This window comes from Hemiscyllium ocellatum, chromosome 18, assembly GCF_020745735.1.
Source record: "Hemiscyllium ocellatum isolate sHemOce1 chromosome 18, sHemOce1.pat.X.cur, whole genome shotgun sequence".
Classification (NCBI taxonomy): Eukaryota; Metazoa; Chordata; class Chondrichthyes; order Orectolobiformes; family Hemiscylliidae; genus Hemiscyllium; species Hemiscyllium ocellatum.
Window position 1 is genome coordinate 52459705 of NC_083418.1, and position 27936 is coordinate 52487640.

General features: G+C 41.0%; 1 protein-coding gene across 3 annotated transcripts in view; it reads left to right on the forward strand.

The window, feature by feature from the left end:
- usp47 (ubiquitin specific peptidase 47) overlaps positions 1-27936 on the forward strand; it is a 153823-nt gene that overhangs the window by 83315 nt on the left and 42572 nt on the right. For all 3 annotated transcript variants that reach the window (XM_060838995.1, XM_060838998.1, XM_060838997.1), the window contains 9 exons: positions 945-1090; positions 1207-1286; positions 2777-2926; positions 5246-5341; positions 5425-5577; positions 8082-8249; positions 11544-11675; positions 17900-17976; positions 23803-23858. In XM_060838995.1, coding sequence (XP_060694978.1) covers positions 945-1090; positions 1207-1286; positions 2777-2926; positions 5246-5341; positions 5425-5577; positions 8082-8249; positions 11544-11675; positions 17900-17976; positions 23803-23858 — 1058 coding nt within the window. The remainder of the gene's footprint in view (positions 1-944; positions 1091-1206; positions 1287-2776; positions 2927-5245; positions 5342-5424; positions 5578-8081; positions 8250-11543; positions 11676-17899; positions 17977-23802; positions 23859-27936) is intronic.

Consider the following 27936-nt stretch of genomic DNA (forward strand, 5'->3'; position numbering starts at 1 on the left):
TAAAAAATATTAGCAATCATCTAGTCCTCTAACACCTCACTTGTGGTCAGAGAGTATCTGAAAATTATTGCCAGAATCTGTAATAACTCTTCCCTTTCCTCTGTCAATGGCCTGGAATGCGGATTTTGGATCAGTGGTGCTGGAAGAGCACAGCTGTTCAATGCGGATTTATCAAGTCATGGCTGCTAAACGCACTAGTGCCTCCTCTTTATGTTCACTCCTTATGCTCACTTTATATTTCACTGTCATCCAACTTGATGCCTATACCTGTCTCATTCTTTTCCGTTAGAGCACGAGGCAGAACACTAGAGAATTGACAGTTATTTTTAACCTCTGCCTGTAATCAAGATTTAATGGGACAGAAGTATCCAAATGTTTGCTGTTATTAGCTCCCTGCTCATATTCCACAGAGTCTCCGGGCCATGTATTAAGTTGATCTTTCCATTAAAATGTGAATATTCAAAGCTATCGATTCCAACAGACCTCTTGTTTTGGGAATTTTCTACCAGAGATCACAAAATGAGGGTGCGATCCGTTTCAAACCTCTAGGCTCACAAAATTCGCACTTGAGAAATAGAACAATTATTGGCTTGTGGTAGGCCAATTTTCTGGAACCAGAGATTGACCTATGGAGATGCAGTTTGGATACCCTTCCTTTAACTTGAGAGTTTATTAGTGTAGTCCAAAATGAAATATAGGCTTTGGATAAAATCTGCTCGGTTAAGGACTATTTCTCTTCTCACAATTATATTTCAGCGCATTTAACCATCGAACTAATAATTTAGCAGCATGAATATTCAGCACATACCCAGACCAAATCTTCTGCCAGTAACCCTTTAGCCAGCAGTATTTCAAGCTTCTTGGCTGACCCCTCGAGTGGACAAACTGACCTAATGATTTTTAAATGTTAATTTTCTAATGGTTGCATGGAATTGTATTCACAGGTGGGAGTTTGAAGAATATGATGAAGATCCAGTGATCAGCATTCCTTATCAACTCCAAAGGTTGTTTGTCTTGTTACAAACTAGTAAGAAAAGAGCAGTGGAAACAACAGATGTGACTCGAAGCTTTGGCTGGGACAGCAGTGAAGGTTGGTTGTATTTTGAGGCAAAGTTACTCCTTTGTTGCAAGAGTAAAATATGCTCTTAGGTGTTTAATAGCTGAGCTTTTAATGTGACCTAATTGTTACTGGTTTTCCCTTATTAGCTTGGCAGCAGCATGATGTTCAAGAATTGTGCAGGGTCATGTTTGATGCATTGGAGCAGAAATGGAAGCAGACTGAACAGGTAATCCCATGTTAATTTTTCTTTATAGTTTCTTTGGTGTCACTGGCAAAGGCAGCATTTGCTGCCCATCCCTTATTACCCTTGAACTGAGTGGCCATTTCAGAGTATTAAGCAGTTAAAGAGTAGACCACTTTGCTGTGGATCTGGAGTCAGATATAGACCAAACCAGTTAAACATGGCAGATTTATTTCCCTAAAGGACATTTGTGAACCAGATGAGCTTTTTATGACAGTGAATGATAGCTGTTCTGGTGACCATTAAGGAGATTAGACTGAATTGCAGATTTATTAATTGAGTGTAAATTCCAGCAGCTGCTATGGTGAGACTTGACTATGTGTCCTTAGAGCATTCATCTGAGTTGCTGGTTGGTAACATTACCTCTATGTTGCCATGTCTCCCTTCACTTTAATATAATAACAATGGACATGACCTGGCCTTCCTTGAAGAGGATCCTGATCAAACATTTTATTTTTCCCTTCCAATCTTTCTACTGTGACAGGTAAAATTCAGAGTAGTTTCTTAATGTAATTGCAAATTGAAAGCTGTGATACAACTTGTTTGATTTTTTTACATTGTGGCACTGCGATTAGATATTGCAGTATTGAGTTAAATATAATAATTAAATCAATCTTCAGTATAGCTTTGAATGTGTACTTTAGTTTTATTTGTTCTTTAACCATCTCTTGGGTTTGTATTTTGAAAGCCAGAGGGAAATGAGTGATTTCTAACCTACTAAAAGAATTTGTATTTACAAAAAATATCTGTTAACCCACACACTCTCAAGTCTCTTCACACCGAATTACTTCTTGTAGAAGTGGTGTAATGTGCAAAATATAGCAGCTAATTTGTGTTTAGCTAGGTCCCACAATCTACTTTATTGATGTTGGTTGACCAGGGCACCACCTCTGATGCTCTTCAAATAATTATTATTGAATTTTTGCATATTTGTGAGGGGCATCCAGGGCTCCAACATCAGCACGTATTGACAATACAGCAAGATTATGTGCTCAAGTTTCTGGAAATGGCCTTGGAACTCAAAAGCTTCCAACAATAGCTTAACCTGTGAAAATATTTCCAATTCAATTGATGTCCCTATGCCTGAATGAGGAAATAATTTTGGCACAATTTTTTTTAATGGGTTGCTGCTTTGTGGAATTGGTTAATTTATGAATTTGAGTTTGTAAAGGTCAGTTAAGTTTTGTATTTTCCAAGTCTGTTTTCTTCATCTGTTACCACTGAGCTTTTTAAATCGAAATTTTGCTTGCTATCATCCTTTCAGAAGTCTATCTAAAATGTAACTTTTACATTCATGAAACCAGAATTCTGATTCTTGCCTGTCAGATACCACAAGAAAGCATTCATTCGCAAACCTCCCACTGCAATTTGCTGTCGTAGAATCACTGTTAAGTCTTAGCATGGGTAGCTGCATCCCACTAAATTTCAGCTGTGCTTTACTGTTTATTCCAAGCTATCTTATTTTTGTGTTTCAGGCTGACCTCATCAATCAACTGTACCAAGGAAAATTGAAGGATTACGTCAAGTGTCTGGAGTGTGGTTATGAGAGCTGGAGAATTGATACATACCTTGACATCCCGCTGGTTATCAGACCATATGGTTCCAACCTGGCATTTAACAGTGTGGTAGGTGTTTGACTTCTGTTGTCCAGAGTGTCACTTGATAATAAGACCATGCAACAATTATAAGGATGGCCTATTGAAATTTCTTAATTAAGCTACATTTTTTGATTGTGTTTTTGGGAAGACAGGCAGTTGGTGTCAAAACCAAAAGACTTTGTTTCTGTGTGTTTTATGCTATTACTACTTGTTAAAATAAAAATATTTATTATTTCTAGAGGGGAGTGGTGGCATAGTGGTAATGTCAATAGTAATCCAGAGAGAGAGGCTAGTGTTCTGGGGTCATGGTCATGCATCTCACTATGGCATGTGTTGAAATTTGAATTCAGTAAAAATCTGGAATTAAGAACTAGCCTGCTGTGATTCACTAATGTCCTTAAGGGAAGGAAATCTGCTATCTCTATATGATCTGGCCTGGAGATGACTCCAGTCTACAGCATTGTTGTTGACTTTTAAATACCCTCTGAAATGGCCTGGTTAATCACTCAGTTATATCTAACCGTACAACATCTCAACAAAGGAATGAAACTGGCCAGACTACAAATCAATGACTGAAGCACTGAAAATGACGAACACAATCCTGTTGAACCTGCGAATTCCTCCCTGCTACTTGGGGGTTAAACTAAAATCGGCAGAGCAGACCCTCAGACTAGCCAAGCCTGACAGTCACACTCATGGAATTGTACCGTAGGCAATGTTACAGACAACACCATCCCTTGATATATTCTTTCGACTGGCAGGACAGACTTACTAAGAATGATAGCACCATGGCATACAGTTAAGAAGGAGTTGCTTGGGAACTCCAAACATCGACTCTTGGGCGAGCCCCATGAAATCTGTTAGGATCAGGTCAGGCATAGGCAAGGACATTTACTGATTGCCACCAACAACCCTTGGGTAGATAAATCAGTTCTCCTCTACGTTGAGCGCTATCTGAATTTATTTCGGAAATAAAAGGGGTCATCCACACTACTGGTATGCACTATAAACATAGAAATAGGAGGAAAATATTGGAGGAGCAAATAGGTTGGCATATTTCTGTATATAAAATTAATAGGGCAATCATATTTGAGTATTTTGACTAACCAAATATCAACTGAGGTAAAAACAGTGTGAAAGGCACAAAGGATACAAAATTATTGAATTGCATTCAAGAGAATTAATTAGCCAATGCCACAATAAGCCCAACAAGAGCAGGCTCGAATGTAGATTGTTCCCAGAAATAAAGCTGGAAGGATTAAGTAGTAATAAATGACCATTTTGGTGAAAGTCTTTGATTCAGCATTATTGGAGAGTCGTAGAGATGTACAGCACTGAAACAGATCCTTCGGTCCAACTCATCCATGCTGACCAGATATCCTAACTTAATCCAGTCCCATTTGCCAGCACTTGGCCGATGTCCCTTTAAACCCTTCCTATTCATATACCCATCCAGATGCCTTTTAAATGCTGTAATTGCACCAGCCGCCTCCTCTTCCTCTGGCAGCTCATTCCATACACGCACCATCCCCTACATGAAAAAGTTGTCCTTTTAGGTGTCTTTTATATCATTCCCCTCTCACCCTAAACCTATGTCCGCCAGTTCTGGACTCTCCCATCCCAGGGAAAAGACTTGTCCGTTTATCCTACCATGCCTCTCATGATATTTTAAAACTTCTATAAGGTCACCCCTCGGCCTCTGATGCTCCAGGGAAGGCAGCCTCTGCTTATAACTCAAATCTTCCAACCCCAGCAACATTGTAGTAAATTTTTCCCGAGCCCTTTCAAGTTTCATAAGATCTTTCCGATAGGAAGGAGGCCAGAACTGCAGGCATTATTCCAACAGTGGCCTAACCAATGTCCTGTATAGCTGCAACATGACCCCCCAACCCCTGTACTGAGTAGTCTGACTAATAAAGGAAAGCATCCCAAATGCCTTTTTCACTATCCTATCAACTTGTGACTCTAATTTCAATAAACTATGAATCTGCACTCAAAGGTCTCTTTGTTCAGCAACACTCCCAGGACCCTACCATTAAGTGCATAAGTTCTGCTCTGATTTGCTTTTCCAAAATGTAGCATTTGACATTTATTGAAATTAAACTCCTTCTGCCACTTCTCAGCCCATTGGCTCATCTGATCAAAATCCCATTGTAATCTGAGGTAACCAAAACTGGAACCTCTACTCTTTAGTCTACATAATTGAGAGTAGCTGTCCACATGTGTAGAATTTAATTTCTTTCATTACATGTGTCACATTCATTGGTTGAAGAATGTACAAGAAAGTTTGAAACTGTGGAATTCCTGCAGAGTTGTATATATTTTCTTTGTTTGTTCTCACACTAGGAAGAGGCGTTGCAAGCATTTGTTCAGCCTGAAACCTTAGATGGCCCCAATCAATATTTCTGTGAACGCTGCAAGAAAAAATGTGATGCGCGCAAGGTAAATAGTTTGAGTGATGAATGCTGGTCAACTTGCATTTCAAGCATATTGAATCATAGGTGACTTGAAATCTCTTTCTACAGGGGCTAAAGTTTCTACACTTCCCATACTTATTGACATTGCAACTGAAGCGCTTTGACTTTGACTATACTACGATGCACAGAATTAAGCTGAATGACCGAATGACCTTTCCAGCTGAGCTCGACATGAGTCCTTTCATAGATGTGGAAGAGGAGGTATGTGTAATAATGCTGAAGGCCTAGTTATTAGATATTGTCCAACAGTTTCGAAGATCTGATCCTTCACAATGATGCTCAAATGCCCACTGCAGGAGCTGTAACTGGGATAGAACAAAAAGCATAAAAATAAAGGGACTATGGGTGGAAGAAATTTGCTTTTCTGTGGTTTCTCTAAAGGCCTCAGGATATCCCAAAACACTTTAACTTTATAGTGAAGTACTTTTTCAAGCATAGTTATTGTTTGTAAGATTGGAAATGTAGGTGCCTAGGTATGTTGAGCAAGAGTCCACAAACAACAGTCAGACAATTCACCAGATAACCTCTGTTAAATTATTTTGATTGAATAACTTGAAACTTACAGGTAAAGGAAAGCATTTATACAAAATACTGTCCCCATGTTATGTAGTTTTATGCGCTTTATGTAGTATTCCTTTTAATTTGAAGAAATCCCCTTAGTTTTTGCATCTAGAAGAAACCAGGATAATAATGAATAATTTGTTTTACTGAAACCTTGTAAAAAGCAGTTGTCAACTTTTAACAAAACTTTGGGATGACTTGATTAATTTTTTTTTGTTTGAATAATATGCAATATGTTGGATTGACTCTTTACCCAGACAATGGTGAGAATATGGAACTTGGTTTTGAAAGGAATATTTGTAGTGATTCGCATAGATGTATTTGAAAAGAAACTAGATAAATACACAAGATAGAGAGAAATAGAAGGATAGGGTAACATGAAAAGTGATGGAAAGGGATTTGTTGTGGAGTATGACTGAACAGCCACCATCGTCTCAAAGGACCATAGGGCTAGTTTTTAATTCGATACAAATGACTGCTTAAATTTTTCTAGATTTCAGCAAAAACAAAAATGGATTAGTCCAAACAAAGGTATGCAGTAGTGCATTGGTTAACCTGAGGGGCACCACACTTCAAGCAAGGGGCAAGGTTGAGAAATCAGGACTTCAGAAGCAACCTGAGCTGTTACAGGAATTGAAGCTGCATTGTTGACGTCACTCTTCATCACAAGTATGTTGTCTATCCAATTGTGCAAACCATCTGTCACCACCAATTAAAATTTGCTTTACCTCAGGAAAAATGTCAAGTTCTGATACATCCCAACAAGGGTTAAGATGAAGGATAGTGAGTCACGGACTTGGCCACCATCAATGCAGACGTAAAGTACAGTAGAGGCTGGTCATACAATATCCAAGAGGAGGAAATGAGAGTTAATGGGCTGAATTTCCTAACTCAGTCATGGTAGTTGCTGAGATGGGAACAAGGAAAAATAGGAGGGAGTCCAGTAGGAAAGGTTCCATTATGCATTCCAGCCACACCCAAAAGTTCCGAAGAGAAGGAGGTTAAGGTGAGGGTGATAGGCCGGAGAGGTTGGGAAGAAGATTGCAGGTCAAGAAGGCGGTGCTGAGTCAGAGGGTTGGGACTGAGATAAGGTGGGGGGAGGGGAAATGAGGAAGCTGGAGAAACCTGCATTCATCCCTTGTGGTTGGAGGGTTCCTAGGTGGAAGATGAGACGCTCTTCCTCCAGGCGTCGTGTTGCCATGGTCTGGCGATGCAGGAGGCCAAGGACCTGCATGTCCTTGACGGAGTGGGAGGGGGAATTAAAGTGTTCAGCCCCTGAGCGGTTGGGTTAGTTGGTGTGGGTGTCCCAGAGGCGTTCTCTGAAACGTTCTGCAAGTAGGCGGCCTGTCTCCTCAATATAGAGGAGGCCCCATCGGGTGCAGCAGATGCAGTAGATGATGTGTGTGGAGGTGCAGGTGAATTTGTGACGGATATGGAAGGATCCCTTGGGGCCTTGGAGGGAAGTGTGGGGGGAGGTGTGGGCACAAGTTTTGCATCCCTTGCGGTTGCAGGGGAAGGTGCCGGGAGTGGAGGTTGGATTGGTGGGGGATGTGGACCTGACGAGGGAATCGCAGAGGGAATGGTCTTTCCAGAACACTGATGGGGGAGGGGAGGGAAATATAATCAGATGTCTGTCCATATTAGCGGAGAGAGCAGGTGGACAAAGAGAAGGATACTTCTGGAATGTTACTGGACTGGTCTTGATCCATCAAGTGTGGACATCTACACATTAACCAATGCACTAGTGCATATCTTTGTTTGGACTAATCCAGTTTTTTTTTTGCTAAAATCTAGAAAACTGTGTTTTGATCATGCGCAATCCATACAATTTAACCACATTTCCTGTATTAATAACTTGCATTTATGCAGCTATATACATACAGAAAAATCTTATACAGTACTTCACAGAAGAGTTACCACTTTAAAATGTAGGTTGAATCAAAGAAGGATATATTAGAAGAGAGCTGATCAAAAGATGAGTTTTCAACGAAAGTCTTAATGGACGAGAGAGGAGTTCTAGGGAAGAAATTCTGTGGTCATTGATGACACAACTGCCAGTGGTGAGATGAGAGTGGGATGGGGGAGGCAAGGGAAGTCAACAGACTAATTCTACTTGATCTATCCAATAAATTCTCTTTCCACAGAAATCTCCTCAGACTGAGAGCTGCACAGACAGTGGTGCTGAGAATGAAGGAAGTTGCCACAGTGACCAGATGAGCAATGACTTCTCAAATGATGATGTTGTAGATGAAGGAATATGCCTGGAGAATAACAGTGGAGGTGAAAAATCCTTAAAGGCAGGGAACGAAAAGGTATATGGTATGATCAGCAATTTTGCTGTGGGCTTGATGTCAATAGGTATGAAATTTGGGTCCTTTTTAATTTTTATACAAAAGATTAAAGCAAAAGTCACATTCGCAGAATCGTCATAGAAGCGAAATAAGCCATTTGGCCCAAGAAGTCCATACCAACCTGCTGAATAGTAATCCAAGCAGACCTATTCCCCTATCCTATTACTCTGCATTTACCCCAGACTAATGCATCTAACCCACACATCCTGGAATACAATGGGCAATTTAGCATGGCCAATTCACCTAACCTGTATATCTTTGAATTGTGGCAGAAAACCCACACAGACGTGGGGAGAATGTGCAAACCTCACACACAATCGCTGGAGGTTGGAATCGAACCTGGGTCCCTGGCGCTGTGAGGCAGCAGTGCTAACCACTGAGCCACCGTACAAAACATTTCTTCACCACATTTAGTCCAGCTGGACCTTCAACACAAACAATCCATTTGATCAGGAGAGACTGATTTCTCCTTGATTACATTCTTGGGAATCTTGGCACACTTTCTGGGAATGCACATTGCCACAGACAATAATAAATTAGGAGTAGAAGTATAACGTTTAGCCTTTAAAACCTGATCTGCCATTCAATAAGATAATGGCTGATTCTGTCTGTTTCAAATTCCACCAACTAGTTTAATCTTGATAACCGTAGAGTTTTTGTTAACTACATAATTAGCCCATCTTCATCTTAAAATGTTCAATTGCCACACCTACTCCACCTTCTGAGGCAGAGAACTCCAAAATCAAACAATCCAAGACAGAAACAAAACACTTCTCATCTTTGTGCTAAAAGGATGACCCCTGATTTTTAAACTGTAACCTAGTTCTGGGCTTGCCTGCACAAGGAAACATTATCTTGTCAAAACTGTTCAGGATCTCTAATATACTTCAAAGAGGTCATCCTTTGCTCTTCTCCGCTTCAGTGACAACAAATTTAGTCTGTTCAGTCTCTCCATATAAAACAACCTCTCATTCCAGCTATTAATTTAGCAAACTTACTCTAAACTGCCTTCTTTGCATTTACATCCTTCAATAAGGAAACAAAAACTGCATACAGTACTTGAGATGTTTGCTCCAATACATAGCATTCTGAAGCACAACATCTTTTATGTTCAATTTGTCTTGTAATATTGGAAAGCATTTCATTAGCCTTTATTACTTGCTGTACTGCATACTTACTTATTGTGACTCATGCAGTGGGGCACTCGTATGTCTCTGCACCTTGGAATTCTGCAGTCATTCTCAGTTTAGGTAATATTTTGCTCTTTTGTAACTCCTGCCAAAGTGAGCAATTTCATAATGCCCCACGTTTTGCTCCAACTGACAGATTATACCTACGCACTCAGCTTGTTGTTTGCAATCACATCTTTCCAGCATATTTTTCTGCTAATGTTTGTGTCACCTGCACGTTTAGCTCCTGTACCATAACTTCCCTCGTATCAGTCATTGATGTAAATTGCAAAAAATTGAGGCCCAAGCACAATTCCTGGGGAACACCATTTTACACATGCGTCCAAAATGAAACAGGACCATTTTATACATACATGCTTGCCAGTCAGCCAATCTTCCATCAGTAAGAGTATGCTACCTCCTACACCATGTACTTCTACTTTGCCCAATAACCTTTATTTAGAACAAAAACAGAAATTGCTGAAGAAGCTCAGTGGAGCTGGCAGCATCTGTGGAAAGAGAACAAAGTTAATATTTTGAGTCCAGTGACACTTCTTCCGAATCCTTGTGCAACATTGTTAAATGCGCCCTTGAAATCTCAAATACAGTACGCCAACAGACTCCCACTTTCCCATGTTACTGTTTCAACAAACTCCAATAAATTGGTTTAACATGATTTCCCTAGCATAGAACTCTTGACTGTAATATGTTGTGTTTTCATAAGTATGATGCTTAACCGCCATAAGAACTAGTGTTGAAACCTTCAGCATGATAGATGTCAAGCTATCTGGCTTTCCTTCTCCATACCTTGTTGAAAATTTGTTACTTCCAGTCTGATGAAACATTTCCAACATCTAATGGAATTTAGGAAAATTAACCCAGACACACAAATTACCTCAGGTGCTACTTTTAAAATCTAGAGTGCTGTCCATTGGATTTGGGAACTCGTCAGCCCCTTGCATCATCATATGTTGTGGATCTTTTCCCTGCTGATTGATTGATTGATTGTAATTTCATCAAGTTCCTTTCTTCCTTCCACTTCCTGATCTATCAACGTTGCTGAAAAGATTTTTATATTTTCTCACGAAGACAGAAACTAAATGTGTATTCATTTCATTTACATTGTTGCCTTATTGACTGCTAACTCTCTATTTGCATTCTCTTGAGGACCAATGAGTGTGTAGTTACTCTTCTTTTTTGAAATACTTTGTCCATTTTTACATTTTTAGCTAGCTTCCCCTCATGTTCTGATTTCTTTGTCCTAATTAACCTTGTAATCGGTCATTCTTTATATGCTGGGGATCCGGGAGTCCAGAACTCGAGGGCATAGGTTTAGGGTGAGAGGGGAAAGATATAGAAGAGACCTAAGGGGCAACTTTTTCACGCAGACGGTGGTGCGTGAATGGAATGAGCTGCCAAAGGATGTGGTGGAGGCTTGGTACAATTGCAACATTTAAGTGACATTTGGATGGGTATATGAATAGGAAGGGTTTGGAGGGATATGGGCCGGGTGCTGGTAGGTGGGACTAGATTGGGTTGGGATATCTGGTCGGCATGGACGGGTTAGACTGAAGGGTCTGTTTCTGTGCTGTACATCTCTATGACTCTATTTGTAATGTTCCCTTTTAAGCTGTGGGTCAATGCCAAAGCATTGACTTCCAGTTTTGGAAGTTGCTGCCATGCGCTGACCTCAGAGTTCTGCGCAGAAGAAAAATAGTGGTAACACTAGTCATCTTTTGTAATACCCTCCAACCAATAATTTTCTCAATGCTCTGTACTCTTCCAGTATTTTCTCATCCCTGATTTTAATTGCACCATATTTAGACATGTCTTCAGGTGCTTGGGCTCTCGGCTTTGGAATTGCATTCCTAACCCTTTCCTTATTTAAATTGCTTGTTAAAATCTGTCTCTCTGACCAAGTTATTATCACTATTTGGGCAACCACATGCTGCTCAGTGCGAGATTTTCTTGTTGGCATTGCTTATTTAAAGCATATTGGGATGTTTTGTGTATTAAGGGTCTGATACAAATTTAAAAAAAGTTATTTTCTCCTTTGCTCAGTTTGTTTGTTAATGATTTTTTTCAGGGTGCCTGGATTTATGAGCTCTTCTCTGTTATGGTTCACTCAGGAAGTGCTGCTGGTGGACATTACTATGCCTGTATTAAATCATTCAGTGATGGACAGTGGTACAGTTTTAATGACCAGCATGTTAGCAGGGTATGTAAATATTTAAGTGTCTCATGATGTGTTTTATGTTTTATTCCATGTTATTTTATGAATGAAACATTCCTCCTAAACATGGATGTGAATTTTTTTCATCATACTTGCATTGTAATAGCTGAACCCTTCTCCCAGTAAAAATCCTGGAACTCTCTCCATGATGGCATTGTGGATCTATATTATCTCAGTGGACTGCAATAATTCAAAAAGCAGCTCACCACCACCTTCTCCAAGGAAATTAGAAATGCAAGATAAATGTTGACCCAGTCAACAGTGTATGCATCCCGTGAATTAAGGAGAAAAAGTTGTGTATTTATATTCAATGAGTAAATATTTTTGTGGTTAGTTGTCTGTCTACCTCTGAACTTAAGGCTGTATGTAAAGCTGGAGGCTTAAGTTACAGATTAGTTGCACTCAAGTACAAATGTTTTTGGGCTCTTTCCTCAGCCTGTTGGCCGCCTTAAATACTTCAGTTATGGCCAAACCAAAGTTTTCAAACGAGAATACACCAAAAGTGCCATGGCAAGCGAGTTCCGGGATTTATAATCCAGTGACGGTATGTCACCATATCAAATTCCTGACCAATCAGACTCTGCTTGCATGGTCTCAGTTTTTTCAATGAACGAAGCTTGACGATTAACAGTTCCTGCTTCAAGCCCATGCAGCCAAGGTCCAATCAATCAGTACCCTCTTATTATGCTGTAGAAATTTCTAGAAAAAAGGTTCTGAAGAAGAGTCACTGGACTCAAAACATTAACTCCACCTTCTCTTCACAGATGCTACCAGACCTGTTGACTTTCTCCAGCAATTACTACTTGTTTCAGATTTCCAGCATCGGCAGTTCTTTGTTTTATATCTTGTATAGATTAGTGTTCCCTTTCCAAGTTTGATTTCTTGCATTGAGTCCTGATGCATGCAAGATGACAAGATTTGACATCACGTCTTGTTTTAGCAATGTTTAAGTTCTGTACAACTAAGCAATTAATGGTAGCTATGATTCCAACCCAGTGGCTAGTTTTTCCACCGATTACCATTGACCTCAGTTTTGCTAGGCTACTTGATGCCATGTTAGGTCAAATTCTGTGTCACAATGCCAAGGACATTTATACTTTCCTCTGGAGTTAGCTTTTTTTTTGTTCATGTTTGGACTAAGACTGTAATGAACTTTAATAGCTGACGAGAATTGGCAAAAAGCAAACTGAGGATCGAAGAGCAGGTTATTGAGCAAATTTCATTTTATATTTTGTCAATAATGTCTTTTCTGATTGGGAGTAGCCTAATAAGGCAGTAATTCACTGAGTTGAATTTGTCTTGCTGTTTTTTGGCCGGACACACTTGGACAGTTTTCCACAGTGCTGAGTAATTGCTGATTATTAGCTGTACTAGTGCCCTTATCATCCTGAGTGTTTCTTTCAATTCATATTCAACAAAGAGGAGTACTAAATCATTAGCTGATGGTGAGTTGGGTGATGGACAGTAAGTAGTTATCAACCAGAGATTTTCTTGCCTCTGTTTGAATTCAGCCACAGACTTCCTGGATCAGGAATTAATGCTGTCTTCCAGCTCTGTATTATTGTGCTCCCACCTGTGATGAGACAAGGCAAACCCAATGGTTGTGATGGTGTCTAAGAGGTTATTTGTAAAGCTCTGATTCAACAACAATGACTATCTTAGGTTGTTACTTGATGGGTCTTTGGGACAGGTTTTTCAATTTTAATACAAACCCCTGATGTCAGTAAAGCAGGCCATGATGGGTTGACAGATCTGAGTTTGCTATTGTTGTTTCCAGCATGCCAGGTGGTCCATCATTGGTTTCATTTTATCAGAATTCATAGCAGTTAAACACAACTGATTAACTTGCAGGACCATTTCAGGGGGTATTTAAGAGTCAACAACGTGGCTAATATCTTGGAGTCACATATAGGCCATGTCAAGTAAGGGTGGTAGATTGTCTTCCCTAAACGACATCAGTGAACCAGAAGGGTTTTTACAGCAATTGATAATGGTTTCGCAGTCACCATTAGAGTAGCTTCAATTCCAGATTTATTTGAATTTCTATTTGCATTGGGATTTAAACCACAAGCATTAACTTGGTCTCTGGGGGATTGCTAGTCCACTATCAGCCTCGCTATGTCATCCCCTCCACTACATTTATGAAAAGAGAAAACTGCTTTTACATGATGGCAGAATCTGGGGCAGGTATGGGAGCAGTTATGACAATCCACCCCTTAACTGTATTGCCTGAAAGCCGTAGCTAATAGAGATTTAACAAAAACAGAATAGTTATGATCAGACATCCACTCAGGTAGAGTGGAAAATATCAGACCTGGTGGGGCAGTGAGAAAAACAAAAGAAAGAATAGCAACCAAAAGTAAAATAAAAGAATAAAAGCAACTTCAGTAAGTAGTGAATTAAAAATTCTCAAGTGCAAATATAGGTGTATAAAAAGCAGTTTTACACATAGGAATTAACCAATATTAGAAGTAAGTCACTTTAATTGCTTATTTATTCTTGGGTCTTGAGTTTTTTTTTTGTTCACAGAAAGCTTACAAAGGAATGAATAATTGATGAGGAGCAATATTGTTACCCAGGATTTGAGAGTACTTATTCAGCAGTTTGGTGTTGTACAAAGAACAATCAATCTACGCCCAGGAGCAGGCAAATCGGCCCTCCAAGCCTGAGCCAATCCAAATCCACTGTCTAAACCTGTCACACAATTCCTAAGCATCTGTATCCCTCTGCTCACCACCTAGTCATGCATCTGTCCAGACGCATCTTAAATGAATCTACCATGCCTGCCTCTACTATTTCTGTTGGCAACGCATTCCAAGCACCTACTACCCTCTATGTAAAGTACTTGCCACGTGAATCCCCCTTAAACTTTTCACCTCTGACCTTGAAAGTGAGACCTCTCATTATTAAATCCTTCACCCTGGGAAAAAGCTTATCTCTATCTACCCTGTCTATACCCTTCATGATTTTGTAGGCCTCAATCAGGGTCCCCTCCATCTCCTTTTTTCTAATGAAAACAATCCTAACCTACTCAACCTGTCTTCATAGCTAGCACCTTCCATGCCAGGTAACATCCTCGTAAACCTTCTCTGCAACCCCTCCAAAGTGTCCACATCCTTTTGGTAATGTGGCAACCTGAACTGTACACAGTATTCTACATGCTGCCAAACCAATATCTTGTACAATTTTAACATGACCTGCCAGCTCTTAAACTCAATAACCTGAACAATGAAGGCTAGCATACCATGTCCCTTCTTGACCACACTATCCACCTGTGCAGCAACCTTCAGGGTACAATGGCCCTGAACCATGACATCTACAGCCGTTCCTTCATCTATCAACTTGGTCACTTCCTCAAAGAACTCTATTAATTTGGTAAGGCATGATTGCCCCCTTACAAAATCATGTTGCCTATCAGTGATAGGCATTCTTTTTCAAATATAAATAGATTTTATCCTTCAGTATCTTCTCCACCAACTTTTCCACTACTGACGTCAGGCTCACTGGTCTGTAGTTACCTGGAATAATCCTACCACCCTTCTTGTACAGGGGGACAACATAAGCAACCCTCCAGTCCTCTGCCACCTCACCTGTGTTTAAGGATGCTACAAAGATATCGGTCAGGGCCTCAGCTATTTCCTCTCTCGTCTCCCTCAGCAGCCTGGGATAGATCCCATCCGGTCCTGGGGATTTGTCCACCTTAATAATCTCTAGCCTACCCAACATATCTTCCCTACTTATGTCATCGTGATCCAGAGTAATCAAACTTCTATCTCTAATCTCAACATTCATCATGCCCCTTTTCTCAGTGAACACTGATACAAAGTAATCATTCACAACCTCACCCATTCTCTGAGATTCGACACACAGCCTTCCTTCCTTATCTTTTAGTGGACCAATCCTTTCTCCAGTTACCCGCTTGCTGCTTATACAAGAATAAAAGGCATTGGAATTCTGCTGACTAAAGCTATTTCATGACCCCTTTTCACCCGCTTCCAACCTCGTTTAAGACTGGTCCTACTCTCCCGATATTCCTCCAGGGCCCATTCTGTTCTTAGCTGTTTGGACCTCATGTATGCTTCCCTTTTCCTCAAGGTAGTTGTACGATTTCTCCTGTCATCCATGGTTCACGAGTCTTGCCTTTCCTATCCTTTGCTTTCAACAAAATGTGCCTACCCTAAACTATCTTCAACCTATCTTTGAAAGCCTCCCTCATATCAAATAGCTGCATCCAATCCACATTTCCCAGCTCCTGCCTAATTTTGATATAATTGGCCTTGGCCCAGTTTAGTATTTTTCCCTTAGGACAACTCTCACCTTTGACTACGAGTATTTTAAAACTTACAGAATTTCTTTGAGATTTTATTTCCATTATAACCTGTCCATGTTAGAATTATTAAATACTTAGTCTATCTCCATGACTTTTGTTTCCACAGCCCCCAAAATCTCATCTTCACCAGACATCTACACATCCATCTGCCATGTTGAAGGTCTCCAAGCCCCCTTTCTTCCTTTCCTGCTGACCCAACCAGTACCTCTCCACTGACACATTAATTCAATGGGTGGAACTGGTCGTCCCCCTCAGCAACTTCTCTTTCAGATCCTCCCACTTCCTTCAGACCAAAGGTGTAGCCATGGGGACCTGCATAGGCCCCAGCTGTGCCTGCCTCTTCGTAGTATACATGGAACAGTTAATCCTCTGCAGTTACACTGGCAGCATCCCCCTCATGTTCTTCTGCTACATTAATGACTGTATTGGTGCCACCTTGTGCTCCCCCCGAGGAGGTTGGACAGTTGATAAACTTCACGAAAACCTTGTACCCTGACCTTCAGTTCACCTGGGTCATCTTGAGCACCTCCCTCCCCTTTCTGGACATCTCCATCTCCAACGACAGGCTCAACACTGCCATCTACTTCAAACCCACCGACTTCCACATCTGCCTCAACTCCACCACCTCCCACCTGCCCTCCAGTAAAAACGTGAACCCTTACTCCCAATTCCTTTGCCTCCACCATATCTACTGCTAGGAGAAGCAATTTCACTCCAAGACATCCCAGATGACCACCTATTTCAAGGACCCCAATTTCCCATCCCACATGATCAATAATGCCCTCCAATGCATCCTCTCCACTTCCCACACCTCCCCCTTGAACCCCATCCCTCCACCTGCAAGAAGGATAGAATCCCCCTGGTCCTCACATTCTACCCCACTAATCTTCTGACACAGCGCAATGTCCTCCGTCATTTCTACCATCTATAAACAGACCCCACTGCCAGATATAAATTTCCCTCCCTACCCCTGTCTATGCTCCGCAGAGACTATTCCCTCCATGACCCCCTCATTTGGTCCACGCCCACCGTCCACACTTGGCAACCCCCCCCGCCCCGACTTAAGGCTCAAAGGATCTTTTCACATCGGCGGAGATTTTCCTACCTAACCAAACACCTCATCTACTGTCTGTTGCTCCTGAAGTGGTGTCCTCTACATCGGGGAGACAGGATTCCAACTTGTGGAATGTTTCAGGGCGCATCACTGGGGGACAAGCACCAAATAACCCCACCATCCTGTGGCCTATCACTTCGCTCTCCCTCCCACTGCACTAAGGACATGCAAGTCCTAGCCCACCTCCACCACCAAATCCTAGCTACCTGCCACATGGAGGAAGAACGCTTATCTTTTGCTTTTCAACTGTTCAACCACATGGCACCAACGTTGACGTCACCAGTTTCCTCATCTCCCCACCCTCCACCTCATCCCAGATCCAACTCTCCAACTCTGCACCTCCCTCTTGACTTGTCCTACCTGTCCATCTTCCTTCCCACCTATCTGCTCCACCCTCCCACGGACCTATCTCAGTTCCCCCACCTGCATCCATCTATCACCTTCCGAGCTACCTTCTCTCCACTATCAGCCTCCTTCTACCCCTTCCCCACATTCCTGATGAGCGACTTTTACCCGAAATGTTGGCTCTCCTCCTCGAATGCTGCCGTACCTGTGCTTTTCCAGCGCTACACGTTTCGACTCTGATCTCCAGCATATGCAGTCCTCAGTTTTCCCTGATCTCTCTTGACAGTACTTTTCCAGATAAAACAATTTCTGAATTGACTTGTGAGCTTGTGCTGATCAGTTACTTTTATGATTTAAAATTTTGGAACTATCTTAAGTTTTTTTTAAATGGAAGTAAGAATAAAACTGTTTTTCTTTTAGATTACTCAAGATGATATTAGGAAAACGTATGGAGGCTCGACAGTGACCAGAGGATATTACTCCAGCGCTTTTGCCAGGTAACCACAAGGCACATTCTAAATGATGTTCACCTTGTATTTTTGACACTCTGGCCTGTTTCTACTCGACTAGACTATTTCACTTGGGTTCCAGCAAAAAAAATTGTCCTGTAACCCGAGGGCCATAGGAACCTAAGGTGGCCATTCAACCTCTATATCTTAACTCCACCTTGAATCTGTGACCTTTAATGCCCTCACCTAATTTCAAAAAGTCTAAGTCTCCATTTTTAAATTTTTAATCAAACCAACTATAACCATTGTTTTGGGAAAAGACTTCCATAGTTATACTATCCTTTTGTGAAGAAATACTTTCTGACAACCATGTCAGCCTGATTCACATTTTGAAGTTTTTATAAATTGCCTCATGTTCTGAGGGAATAGTTTCTATCTATCAATGCTATGAAATCTTTCAGCCATCTTAGACTTGTATTTGAGTATACAGTTTATCACATGTATATGACCCCACAATTTAACATAGTCACAGTTGCTGACTAAAGGGATCTCCTTTCTATTCCACTCCACGTGCTCTGAAGCCAATCTGTCTTTCCTCTGGTGTGATGCCCAGAACAGGCGCAGTGTTGCAAATGGAGTCTAACTTGAACTACTGTAATGTGCAGAATTCCTCTGAAGTGAAGGACAATGTTACAGTAGCTTTTATTTTTTAATCTTTCCACCATTTAATGATTTTTATATTGCACTTAAATCCCTAAGTCTCTCTTCCTCCCCACTTTCTAGTTTCTTGGCATTTATAAAATATACTGAGCAACTTTTTCAGTTCAAAGTGAAATACCTCAGACTTCATCTGTAAATGGATCATCTTGCATTTCTATTAATATACTTGTGTATATTTAAATTGGACTGGATATTTTTGCTTGTGCTAATTAAGTTGCAGGCTTGGTTCAGGGTCTCCTTTTAAGTCACGCTATCATATTATTCATCAAATAGCCGTCTGTTTTGGCTTGGGCACTGTGCAGCTTAGATGAAATGCTTCTATCCAATGCTTCCATAACAAAATATAGATGTTTTTTGCATTCCTGAAGTACACAGAAGAAGATTCCATGCTGGGTATATTGCTGTGCTGTCGAGAGGGCAGTGCTGAGGGAGTACTGCGCTGTCTTGACAGAGAGCTCAGAGTGAACACTGTACCATTGAACAAGCTATATTTCAGATCCAGCACTGAGCCAAGATCATATAACCGTTTCGGTTATGTAGTGGATCACACAATACTCTTCAAAGAGCGATGGAGTTCTACCCAGCGCTCCAACCAGTATTGATGCCTCAAACAGCATCAGTAAAATAGTTTAACTGGTTGTTACCATGTTGCTGCTTATGAAATTCGTTATTCCATCTTTCTGTTGTATCTTGCCCATATTTAGTTCATATTTGATGTATTTTGTAATATATTTTCAGTTTTAGAATCAAGATTGTAATTTTAATAATTAAGGTTCAATTACAGAAAGTGGGATAAATACAATTAAAGCAAGCTTAGTGTCTTTTATACTCAAAAGGCTGGTTGCCATGCTGCCTTTGACTTCCCAATCTATGGATTAAGTTGCTTCTCGCAGTTCTGATGTAGCAGTGGCTGCTGTGGAATTCTGATCAAATGTTAATATCTGTCAGGCCCCTTTAAGTTTCCCACTTTTGTAATGATGGGTGTGACCAAGTGTCCATCATAACAGGTCTGAATCCAGTTTTAAAAATCAAATGTGAAGGAAGTCTAAAAATGCTGTGGATTAAACAACTTTGCCTTCTACTGCTTCAATGGGTGTCATTCCTCCTCCTGCAAAATTTGTTTTCTTCAAGAAAGTGACATCTTGTTAGAAAGTGAGGTGTTTAAAGAGAAAATTAAATATTAACAGTCCCTAATCAAATTATAACTTGAGTCTTAAATTTGGGAGGATTTGGATTTTAAAATGGACACAAGCATGGCCATTGACAAAAGTGTCACGCAGAAGTTGTGAAATGAAGATTGAAAAGAGTCAAGTTTGAAGGGTGATGTAACTGAGAAGCCTTGAATTTAGGTATTTAAATCATCTTTTAAAAAAATCAGAAACACTTGGATCCTTGGTTTTATAAATAATAATTTTTTTGCCTCTAAAATGTCATAAATCGATGCAGTTAATATTGAATGGACAAACTACTTTATTGTCCTCACTTTTTAAATTTCCTTTTTGCCAGATGAAGCGGATTAAGTAAATAGTCCAAGTGAATGCTGTTTTTAAAGGAAAAATGCAAGTGAAGAGAATTTGATAGTTAGGCAATAAAGGCACAGTATTAGCACCTGCTTTCTATTGTGGCAACAACACAATAAGCTGATGTAAGCTTTACTTGTGTTAATCTTGTAACATATGGAGTGGCATGGGCGGGGCAAAAGTTGTGTTGTAGACCTGTTCTTGGGCTTGGCTAAAGTGGCCCTTAATAGCCCTATACAGTGAGTCATAATGTTGGACTGTCCGCTCCTCTTTTGCTATTACGTCTGCATTTGAGTGTTCATTGAGAAGGATGATATGGTGCCCACTGGAATGATAGAGATCTTTAGAGACTGGTGTGCACTGCAGGGCCTGGAATGTTTCATCATTTTGGATAATATTTTTCATTTGTAAGTTTTCATTCACTTTTTCTGTTAACCATTTTGTTGTGCTTTTGTTGTAGTGTCCCAACAAGGCCTGTCTAACTTGATTAAAGTTTAGTTTGAAAAACAATTGTTTGACTTGAAGGTACTTTTCATTCTGCTTTCATGCACATTTTGTTAACACAAATTCACTCGAACACGATTGACAAATTGGAGATGCTGTTTCTAAAGCGTTGGCGACAGTGAGATTGCATCGCCAACATCTTAAGTTCTGTTTTTAAAGTGTGATTTTTCAATAATGCAAGGTTGCACAAGAACGGAACCATCACATTATAGAAGAGCTACCTGTATTATCCTGTCCTTTAGAGTCATAGAGATGTGCAGCATGGAAACAGACCCTTCGGTCCAACCCGTTCATGCCGACCAGATATCCCAACCCAATCTAGTCCCACCAGCCAGCACCCGGCCCATATCCTTCCAAACCCTTCCTATTCATATACTCATCCAAATGCCTCTTAAATGTTGCACTTGTACCAGACTCCATCACATCCTCTGGCAGCTCATTCCATACACATACCACCCTCTGGGTGAAAAAGTTGCCCCTTAGGTCTCTTTTATATCTTTCCCCTCTCACCCTAAACCTATGCCTTCTAGTTCTGGACTCCCCAACCCCAGGGAAAAGACTTTGCCTATTTATCCTATCCATGCCCCTCATAATTTTGTAAACCTCTATAAGGTCACCCCTCAGCCTCCGACGCTCCAGGTAAAATAGCCCCAGCCTGTTCAGCCTCTCCCTGTAGCTCAAATCCTCCAACCCTGGCAACATCCTTGTAAATCTTTTCTGAACCCTTTCATGTTTCACAACATCTTTCCGATAGGAAGGAGACCAGAATTGCACGCAATATTCCAACAGTGGCCTAACCAATGTCCTGTACAGCTGCAACATGACCTCCCACATCCTGTACTTAATACTCTGACCAATAAAGGAAAGCATACCAAATGCCTACTTCACTATCCTATCTACCTGCGACTCCACTTTCACGGAACTATGAACCTGCACTCCAAGGTCTCTTTGTTCAGCAACACTCCCTAGGACCTTACTATTAAGTGAATAAGTCCTGCTAAGATTTGCTTTCCCAAAATGCAGCACCTCACATTTATCTGAATTAAACTGTGCCACTTCTCAGCCCATTGGCCCATCTGGTCAAGATCCTGTTGTAATCTGAGGTAACCCTCTTTGCTGTCCACTAAAACTCCAATTTTGGTGTCATCTGCAAACTTGTTAACTGTACCTCTTATGCTTGCATCCAAATCATTTATGTAAATGACAAAAAGTAGAGGACCCAGCACCGATCCTTGTGGCACTCCACTGGTCACAGGCCTCCAGTCTGAAAAACAACCCTCCACCACCACCCTCTGTCTTCTATCTTTGAGATAGTTCTGTATCCAAATGGCTAGTTCTCCCTGTATTCCATGAGACCTAACCTTGCTAATCAGTCTCCCATGGGAAACCTTGTCGAACGCCTTACTGAAGTCCATATAGATCACATCTACTGCTCTGCCCTCATCAATCTTCTTTGTTACTACTTCAAAAAACTCAATCAAGTTTGTGAGACATCATTTCCCACGCTCAAAGTCATGTTGACTATCCCGAATCAGTCCTTGCCTTTCCAAATACATGTACATCCTGTCCCTCAGGATTCCGTCCAACAACTTGCCCACCACCGAGGTCAGGCTCACTGGTCTGTAGTTCCCTGGCTTGTCCTTACCACCCTTCTTAAACAGTGGCACCACGTTTGCCAACCTCCAGTCTTCCGATACCTCACCTGTGACTATCGATGACACAAGTATCTCAGCAAGAGGCCCAGCAATCACTTTTCTAGCTTCCCACAGAGTTCTCGGGTACACCTGATCAGGTCCTGGGGATTTATCCACCTTTAACCGTTTCAAGACATCCAGCACTTCCTCCCCTGTAATCTGGACATTTTGCAAGATGTCACCATCTATTTCCCTACAGTCTATATCTTCCATATCCTTTTCCACAGTAAATACTGATGCAAAATATTCATTTAGTATCTCCCCCATTTTCTGTGGCTCCACACAAAGGCCACCTTGCTGACCTTTGAGGGGCCCTATTCTCTTCCTGGTTACCCTTTTGTCCTTAATATATTTGTAAAAACCCCTTGGATTCTCCTTAATTGTATTTGCCAAAACTATCTCATGTCCCCGTTTTGCCCTCCTGATTTCCCTCTGAAGTAGACTCCTACTTTCTTTATACTCTTCTAAGGATTCACTCGTCCTATCCTGTCTTATTTTTCCGTCCTTCTTTTTCTTAACCAAACCCTCAATTTCTTTAGTCATCCAACATTTCCTATGCCTTTTTAAATATTTCCTTTTCAAATACTTATCTCCTTTTCTTTATAAATTGGAGATGCCGGGGTTAGACTGGGGTGTAGCCTATAGCTGTAAATTCTGTGTCTTATGATCTTATACTCCACAACTACCTGACGAAGGAACAACACTCCGAAAGCTAGTGCTTCCAAATAAACCTGTTCAAACTATAACCTGGTATTGTGTGTTTTTTAAGTTGCTTTATAAAGTGATTATGAATTCCACTTCTGCTGTTGTTTTGAATCCAGATTCTGTTTTAAAAGGATTCATTTTTGCTTTCATTCAATTTACTGTCTTGCATCTTCAACTAAAATCTAATGTCTGAAAATGTTCCTTCTGACATTAGATCAAAACATTGCATAATTTTGCACCCTATTAGATCTGCAATCTAAACAGTTAATTACAGCAAATATAGACAGAGCAGAGTTCCGTATACATGGTGATCCATTAAAAAGGCACATTACGGTGCAAGTCATTCAGCACTTCATAGCTTTATTTCTATGAACCTATTATTTTAATTTGTGTTCTGATGAGTCACTGGACTCGATGTTAACTTTGCTTTCTTCCAACAAATGCTGCCAGATTTGCTGAGTTTCTTCAGTAATTTGTTTGTTTCCATTTTGCAACATCTGCATATCTTTTTGGTTTTTGTTTTAATTTATAATTTTGTACTGTGATTGAAGTTAATTCTGCCATGACAGTGTACACGTCTAGATTGTTTGATGTCATAAATGTCTTGGGATGCATATATTAATTTGCAACTGGAAATTTGAATGGTGACCAAAATGGCAAATTCATAGGCAAGCGTAAAACTAAGATTTTGAATTTATGTTGTTAACAACTGATATTTTTCCCCTTGCCAGCTCCACCAACGCATACATGTTAATTTACAGACAAAAGGAATCTACAAGAAATGCAAGTGAGTACTTTTATATTGAGTATTGTTCCAAGTTTTATCAAGACATCAGTGTTGCATTTTGCTTTGCAAGAAGACAAATATTCCTTTATAATTTGACAGATCTTTATTTTGACTTGTGCGAAAGTTATGCTGTTTATCTGCAGTTCGTTAGCAACATTTTGTGCTTTCTTGATCAGGCATGATCCTATGGCGCTTTCATCCCGTGCAGCATCCAAGGAGCAGGAAAATCGATGTTGCAGGCAAAAGCCCTTCAGGGTTGAAGGCAGAGATCCTACAGGGTGGAGAGATAAATGGGAGGGGGGATGTAGGGCTGGGGAGAAGGTAGCCAAGTGTACAATAGGTAGATGGAGGTAGGGATGAAGGTGGAAGATAAGAGAGGAGGGTGGAGTGGATAGATGGGAAGGAAGATTGGCAGGTAAAACAGGTCATGAGGATGGTGTTGAGCTGGAAGGTTGGAACTGGGGTGAGGTGGGGGGAGGGTGAATGAGGAAATTGGTGAAGTCCATATTGATGCCCTGTGGTTGAAGTGTTCTGAGGCAGAAGATGAGGTGCTTTGCCTCCAGGCGTCGGGTGGTGAGGCAGCGACGATGAAGGAGGCCTAGGATCTGCATGTCTTTGGCAGAGTGGGAGGGGGAGTTGAAATGTTGGGCCACGGGGCAGTGGGGTTGATTTGGTGCATGTGTCCTGGAGATGTTCCCTAAAGTGGTCTGCGAGAAGGCATCCAGTCTCCCCAATGTAGAGGAGACCGCATCGGGAGCAACGGATCCAACGAATGACATTGGTGGATGTGCAGGTGAAACTTTGGATGTGGAAGACTCCTTTGAGGCCTTGGATGGACGTGAGGGGGAGAGGTGTGGGTGCAGGTGCAGGTTTTGCAATTCCTGCGGTGGCAGGGGAAGGTGTCAGGAGGGGAGGGGAGGTTGTTGGGTGGGCGCAAAACATCTCCAGGACACACGCAACAATCAACCACACTGACCTGTGGCCCAACATTTCACCTCCCCCCTCCTAATCTGCTGAGGGCATGCAGGTCCTGGACCGCCTCTAACGCCACACCCTCACCACCCAATGTCTGGAGGAAGAACCTCTCATCTTCTGCCTTGGCGCACTTCAACCCCAGGGCATCAGTGTGGGCGTCATCAATTTCTTCATTCCCCCTCCCTCCACCTTACCTCAGTTCCAACCTTCCAGCTCAGCATCATCCCCATGACCTGTCCTACCTGCCAATCTTCCTTCCCACCTATCCGCTCCACCCTCCTCTCTGACCTATCACCTTCATGCCCATCCCATTCACCTATTGTACTCTTTGCTACCTTCTCCCCAGCCTCACCCCTCTCCCATTTATCTCTCCACCTCGGAGACTCCCTGCCTTCATTTCTGATGAAGAGCTTTTGCCAGAAACATCAATTTTCCTGCTTGTGAGATGCTGCCTGACCTGCTGTACTTTTCCAGCACCACTCTAATCTAGACTCTGATTTCCAGCATTCGCAGTCCTCACTTTTTCCTACTTACATTGTGAGATATTTTAACTCTCCAGCGTTGAGAAATACAGGAAATATTCATAAATCGGTCTCTTTGGGGTGAGATGTTGTAATGGGTGATTTTAACTTGCCCAATATTGACTGGGAAGTGCTTAGTGCAATGTGTTTCGATCGGGTGGAATTTCTTAGGTGCCTCCATAAGATTTTCTTGAAATGATATTTTGATAGTCCAACCAGGGAAAGGGCTGCACTAGACCTTGAATTAAGCAATGAGCTTGGCTAGATTATTGAAGTTCTGTGGGGGACCATTTTGTGAACAGTAATCATAATTCCATAAGTTTTAAGCTAGTTATTGATGAGGATAAGAGTGGTCCTTGGGTGAAAGTGATAAATTGGAGGAAAACTAATTGCAACACTATTAGGCAGGAACTGGAGAAATTAGATTGGGAATGAGGATAAATCTACATCTGACATCTGGGAATCTTTTAAATGCCAGTTGATTAAAGTTCAGATTCAGCATGCTCCTGTGAGGATGAAAGATTTGGGACCTCTGGATGGCAAGAGATATTAAAGTTTGGCCTAAAAAAAGGAAGCATATTGTAAGGTTTAGACAACTGAAATTAGAAAATGCCCTTGAGAATTATAAAGGGAGCAGAAAACTACTTAAAACGAGGAATCGTGTGGGCAAAAATGGATTCTGAAATATTCTTGTCAAGTAGGATTAAAGAGAATCCCAAAGTATTTTATATGTATATTTGGAACAAGAGGGTAGCCAGGGAAAGAGTAGGTCCACCAAGTACAAAGGAGGGAATTTATACATGGAGCCAGAAAAAGTAGGTGAGGTTCTTTGTGAGTACTTTGCCATCAATATTCACCAAGGAGAAGAACATGGACAATGGTAAGATTAAGTATGGATATGTTGATGTTCTAAGGTATGTCAGTATTTGAGGAGGAGGAGATGTTGAATGTTTTGAAAAATGTTAGGGTAGATAGGTACTGATGAGATTTATCCCAGGATACGGAATGAGGCAAGGGAGGAGATTGCTGGGGCTTCGACAGAGATCTTTGCATCCTCTTTAACTACAGGTGAGGTCTCAGGAATCTGGAGAAGAGCTAATATTGTTCCTTTAAGCAGGGATAATAGAGGAAATTGTACGTCAGTGAGACTTCAGCAGCTGGGAAATTATAGGAAAAGACCCAATTTACCTGCATTTGAATTCATTAGGGATAGTCAGCATAGCTTTGTGTGAGGGCAGTCTTATCCTACACGTTTGATTAAATTTTCTGAGGAAGTGATGAAGGTGATTGAGAGTTTGGCAGTGGATGGAATCTGAATGGCCTTTATTAAAGCATTTGACAAGGACCTTTCTGGTGGGTTGATCCAGAAGATTGTCAAGTAGGATCCATGGTGATTTGATAAGCTGGATACAAAATTGGCTTGGTCACAGAAGACTGAAGGTAGTTGTGGAAGTGTAATTTTCTGGCTAGAGGTCTGTGACCAGTGGTGTTCCACAGGATCAGTGCTGGGATCTGTTGTTTGTAATATATATCAATCACTTACATTTCATCTAAGTGGTCTGAATTATAAGTTTGCAGATGACAGGAAAATTGGTGGAATTATGGACATTTAGGAAGGTTGTCAAAGGATATAAATCAGTTGGAAAGTTGGGCAAAGAACTGGCAGATGGAGTTTAATCTGGGCAAGTGTGAGGTGACGCATTTTGGGAGGTGAAATGCAAGAGGAAAGTACTTGCCTTAATTGGTTGGGACGTTGTGTATAAAAGTTGACAAGTCACGCTGCAGTTGAATAAAACTTGAGTTGGCCATATTTGGAGTATTGCGTGCAGTTTTGGTCACCACACTATAGGAAGGATGTGGAGGCTTTGGACAGGGTGCAGAAGAAGTTTACCAGTATATTGCCTAGTTTGGAGATTTACCTATAGTGAGAAGTTAGACAAACTTGGATTGTTTTCACTAGAGCATCAGAGATTGAGGGGTCACCTGGTAAAAGACGACAAATTTGAGAGGCTTGGAGTCTTTTTACCAGGGTGGCAGTGACAAATACCAGGGGACGTGAGTTTAAGGTAAGAGGGAAAATGTTTAAAGGAGATGTGCAAGGAAAGTTTTTTTTTACATGGAAGGTATTAGATGCCTGGAACCTGCAGCCAGGGGAGGTAGTAGAAGCAGAAATGATAGCAAAGTTTACAACGCATTTAGACAGACACATGAACAGGCAGGGAATAGAAGGATATGGAAAATATATAGGCAGACAGGATTAGTTAAGAATGGTATCATGATCAGTTGTGGACAGAAGGGTCTGTTCCTATGCTGTGCTGTCCCATTTTCAAGGCTTGTCAGGTAGACATTAACGTTTTAATGTCATTATTTTCTCAAGCACAGAAATTATTTTGATAACCTGACCAAATTTATTCCTCAACTAACATCACTAATCTAATTATCTATTCGTAATCTCTGCCTTTTTTGGGGGCTTGTGTTTATAAATTGACTGTGATATCATTACTTTACAATACTGCAGTGACTTCACTTAAAGTATTTTAGGTTGTTCTATAGTCTGTACAAATGAAAGTCTTCCTTTTTAA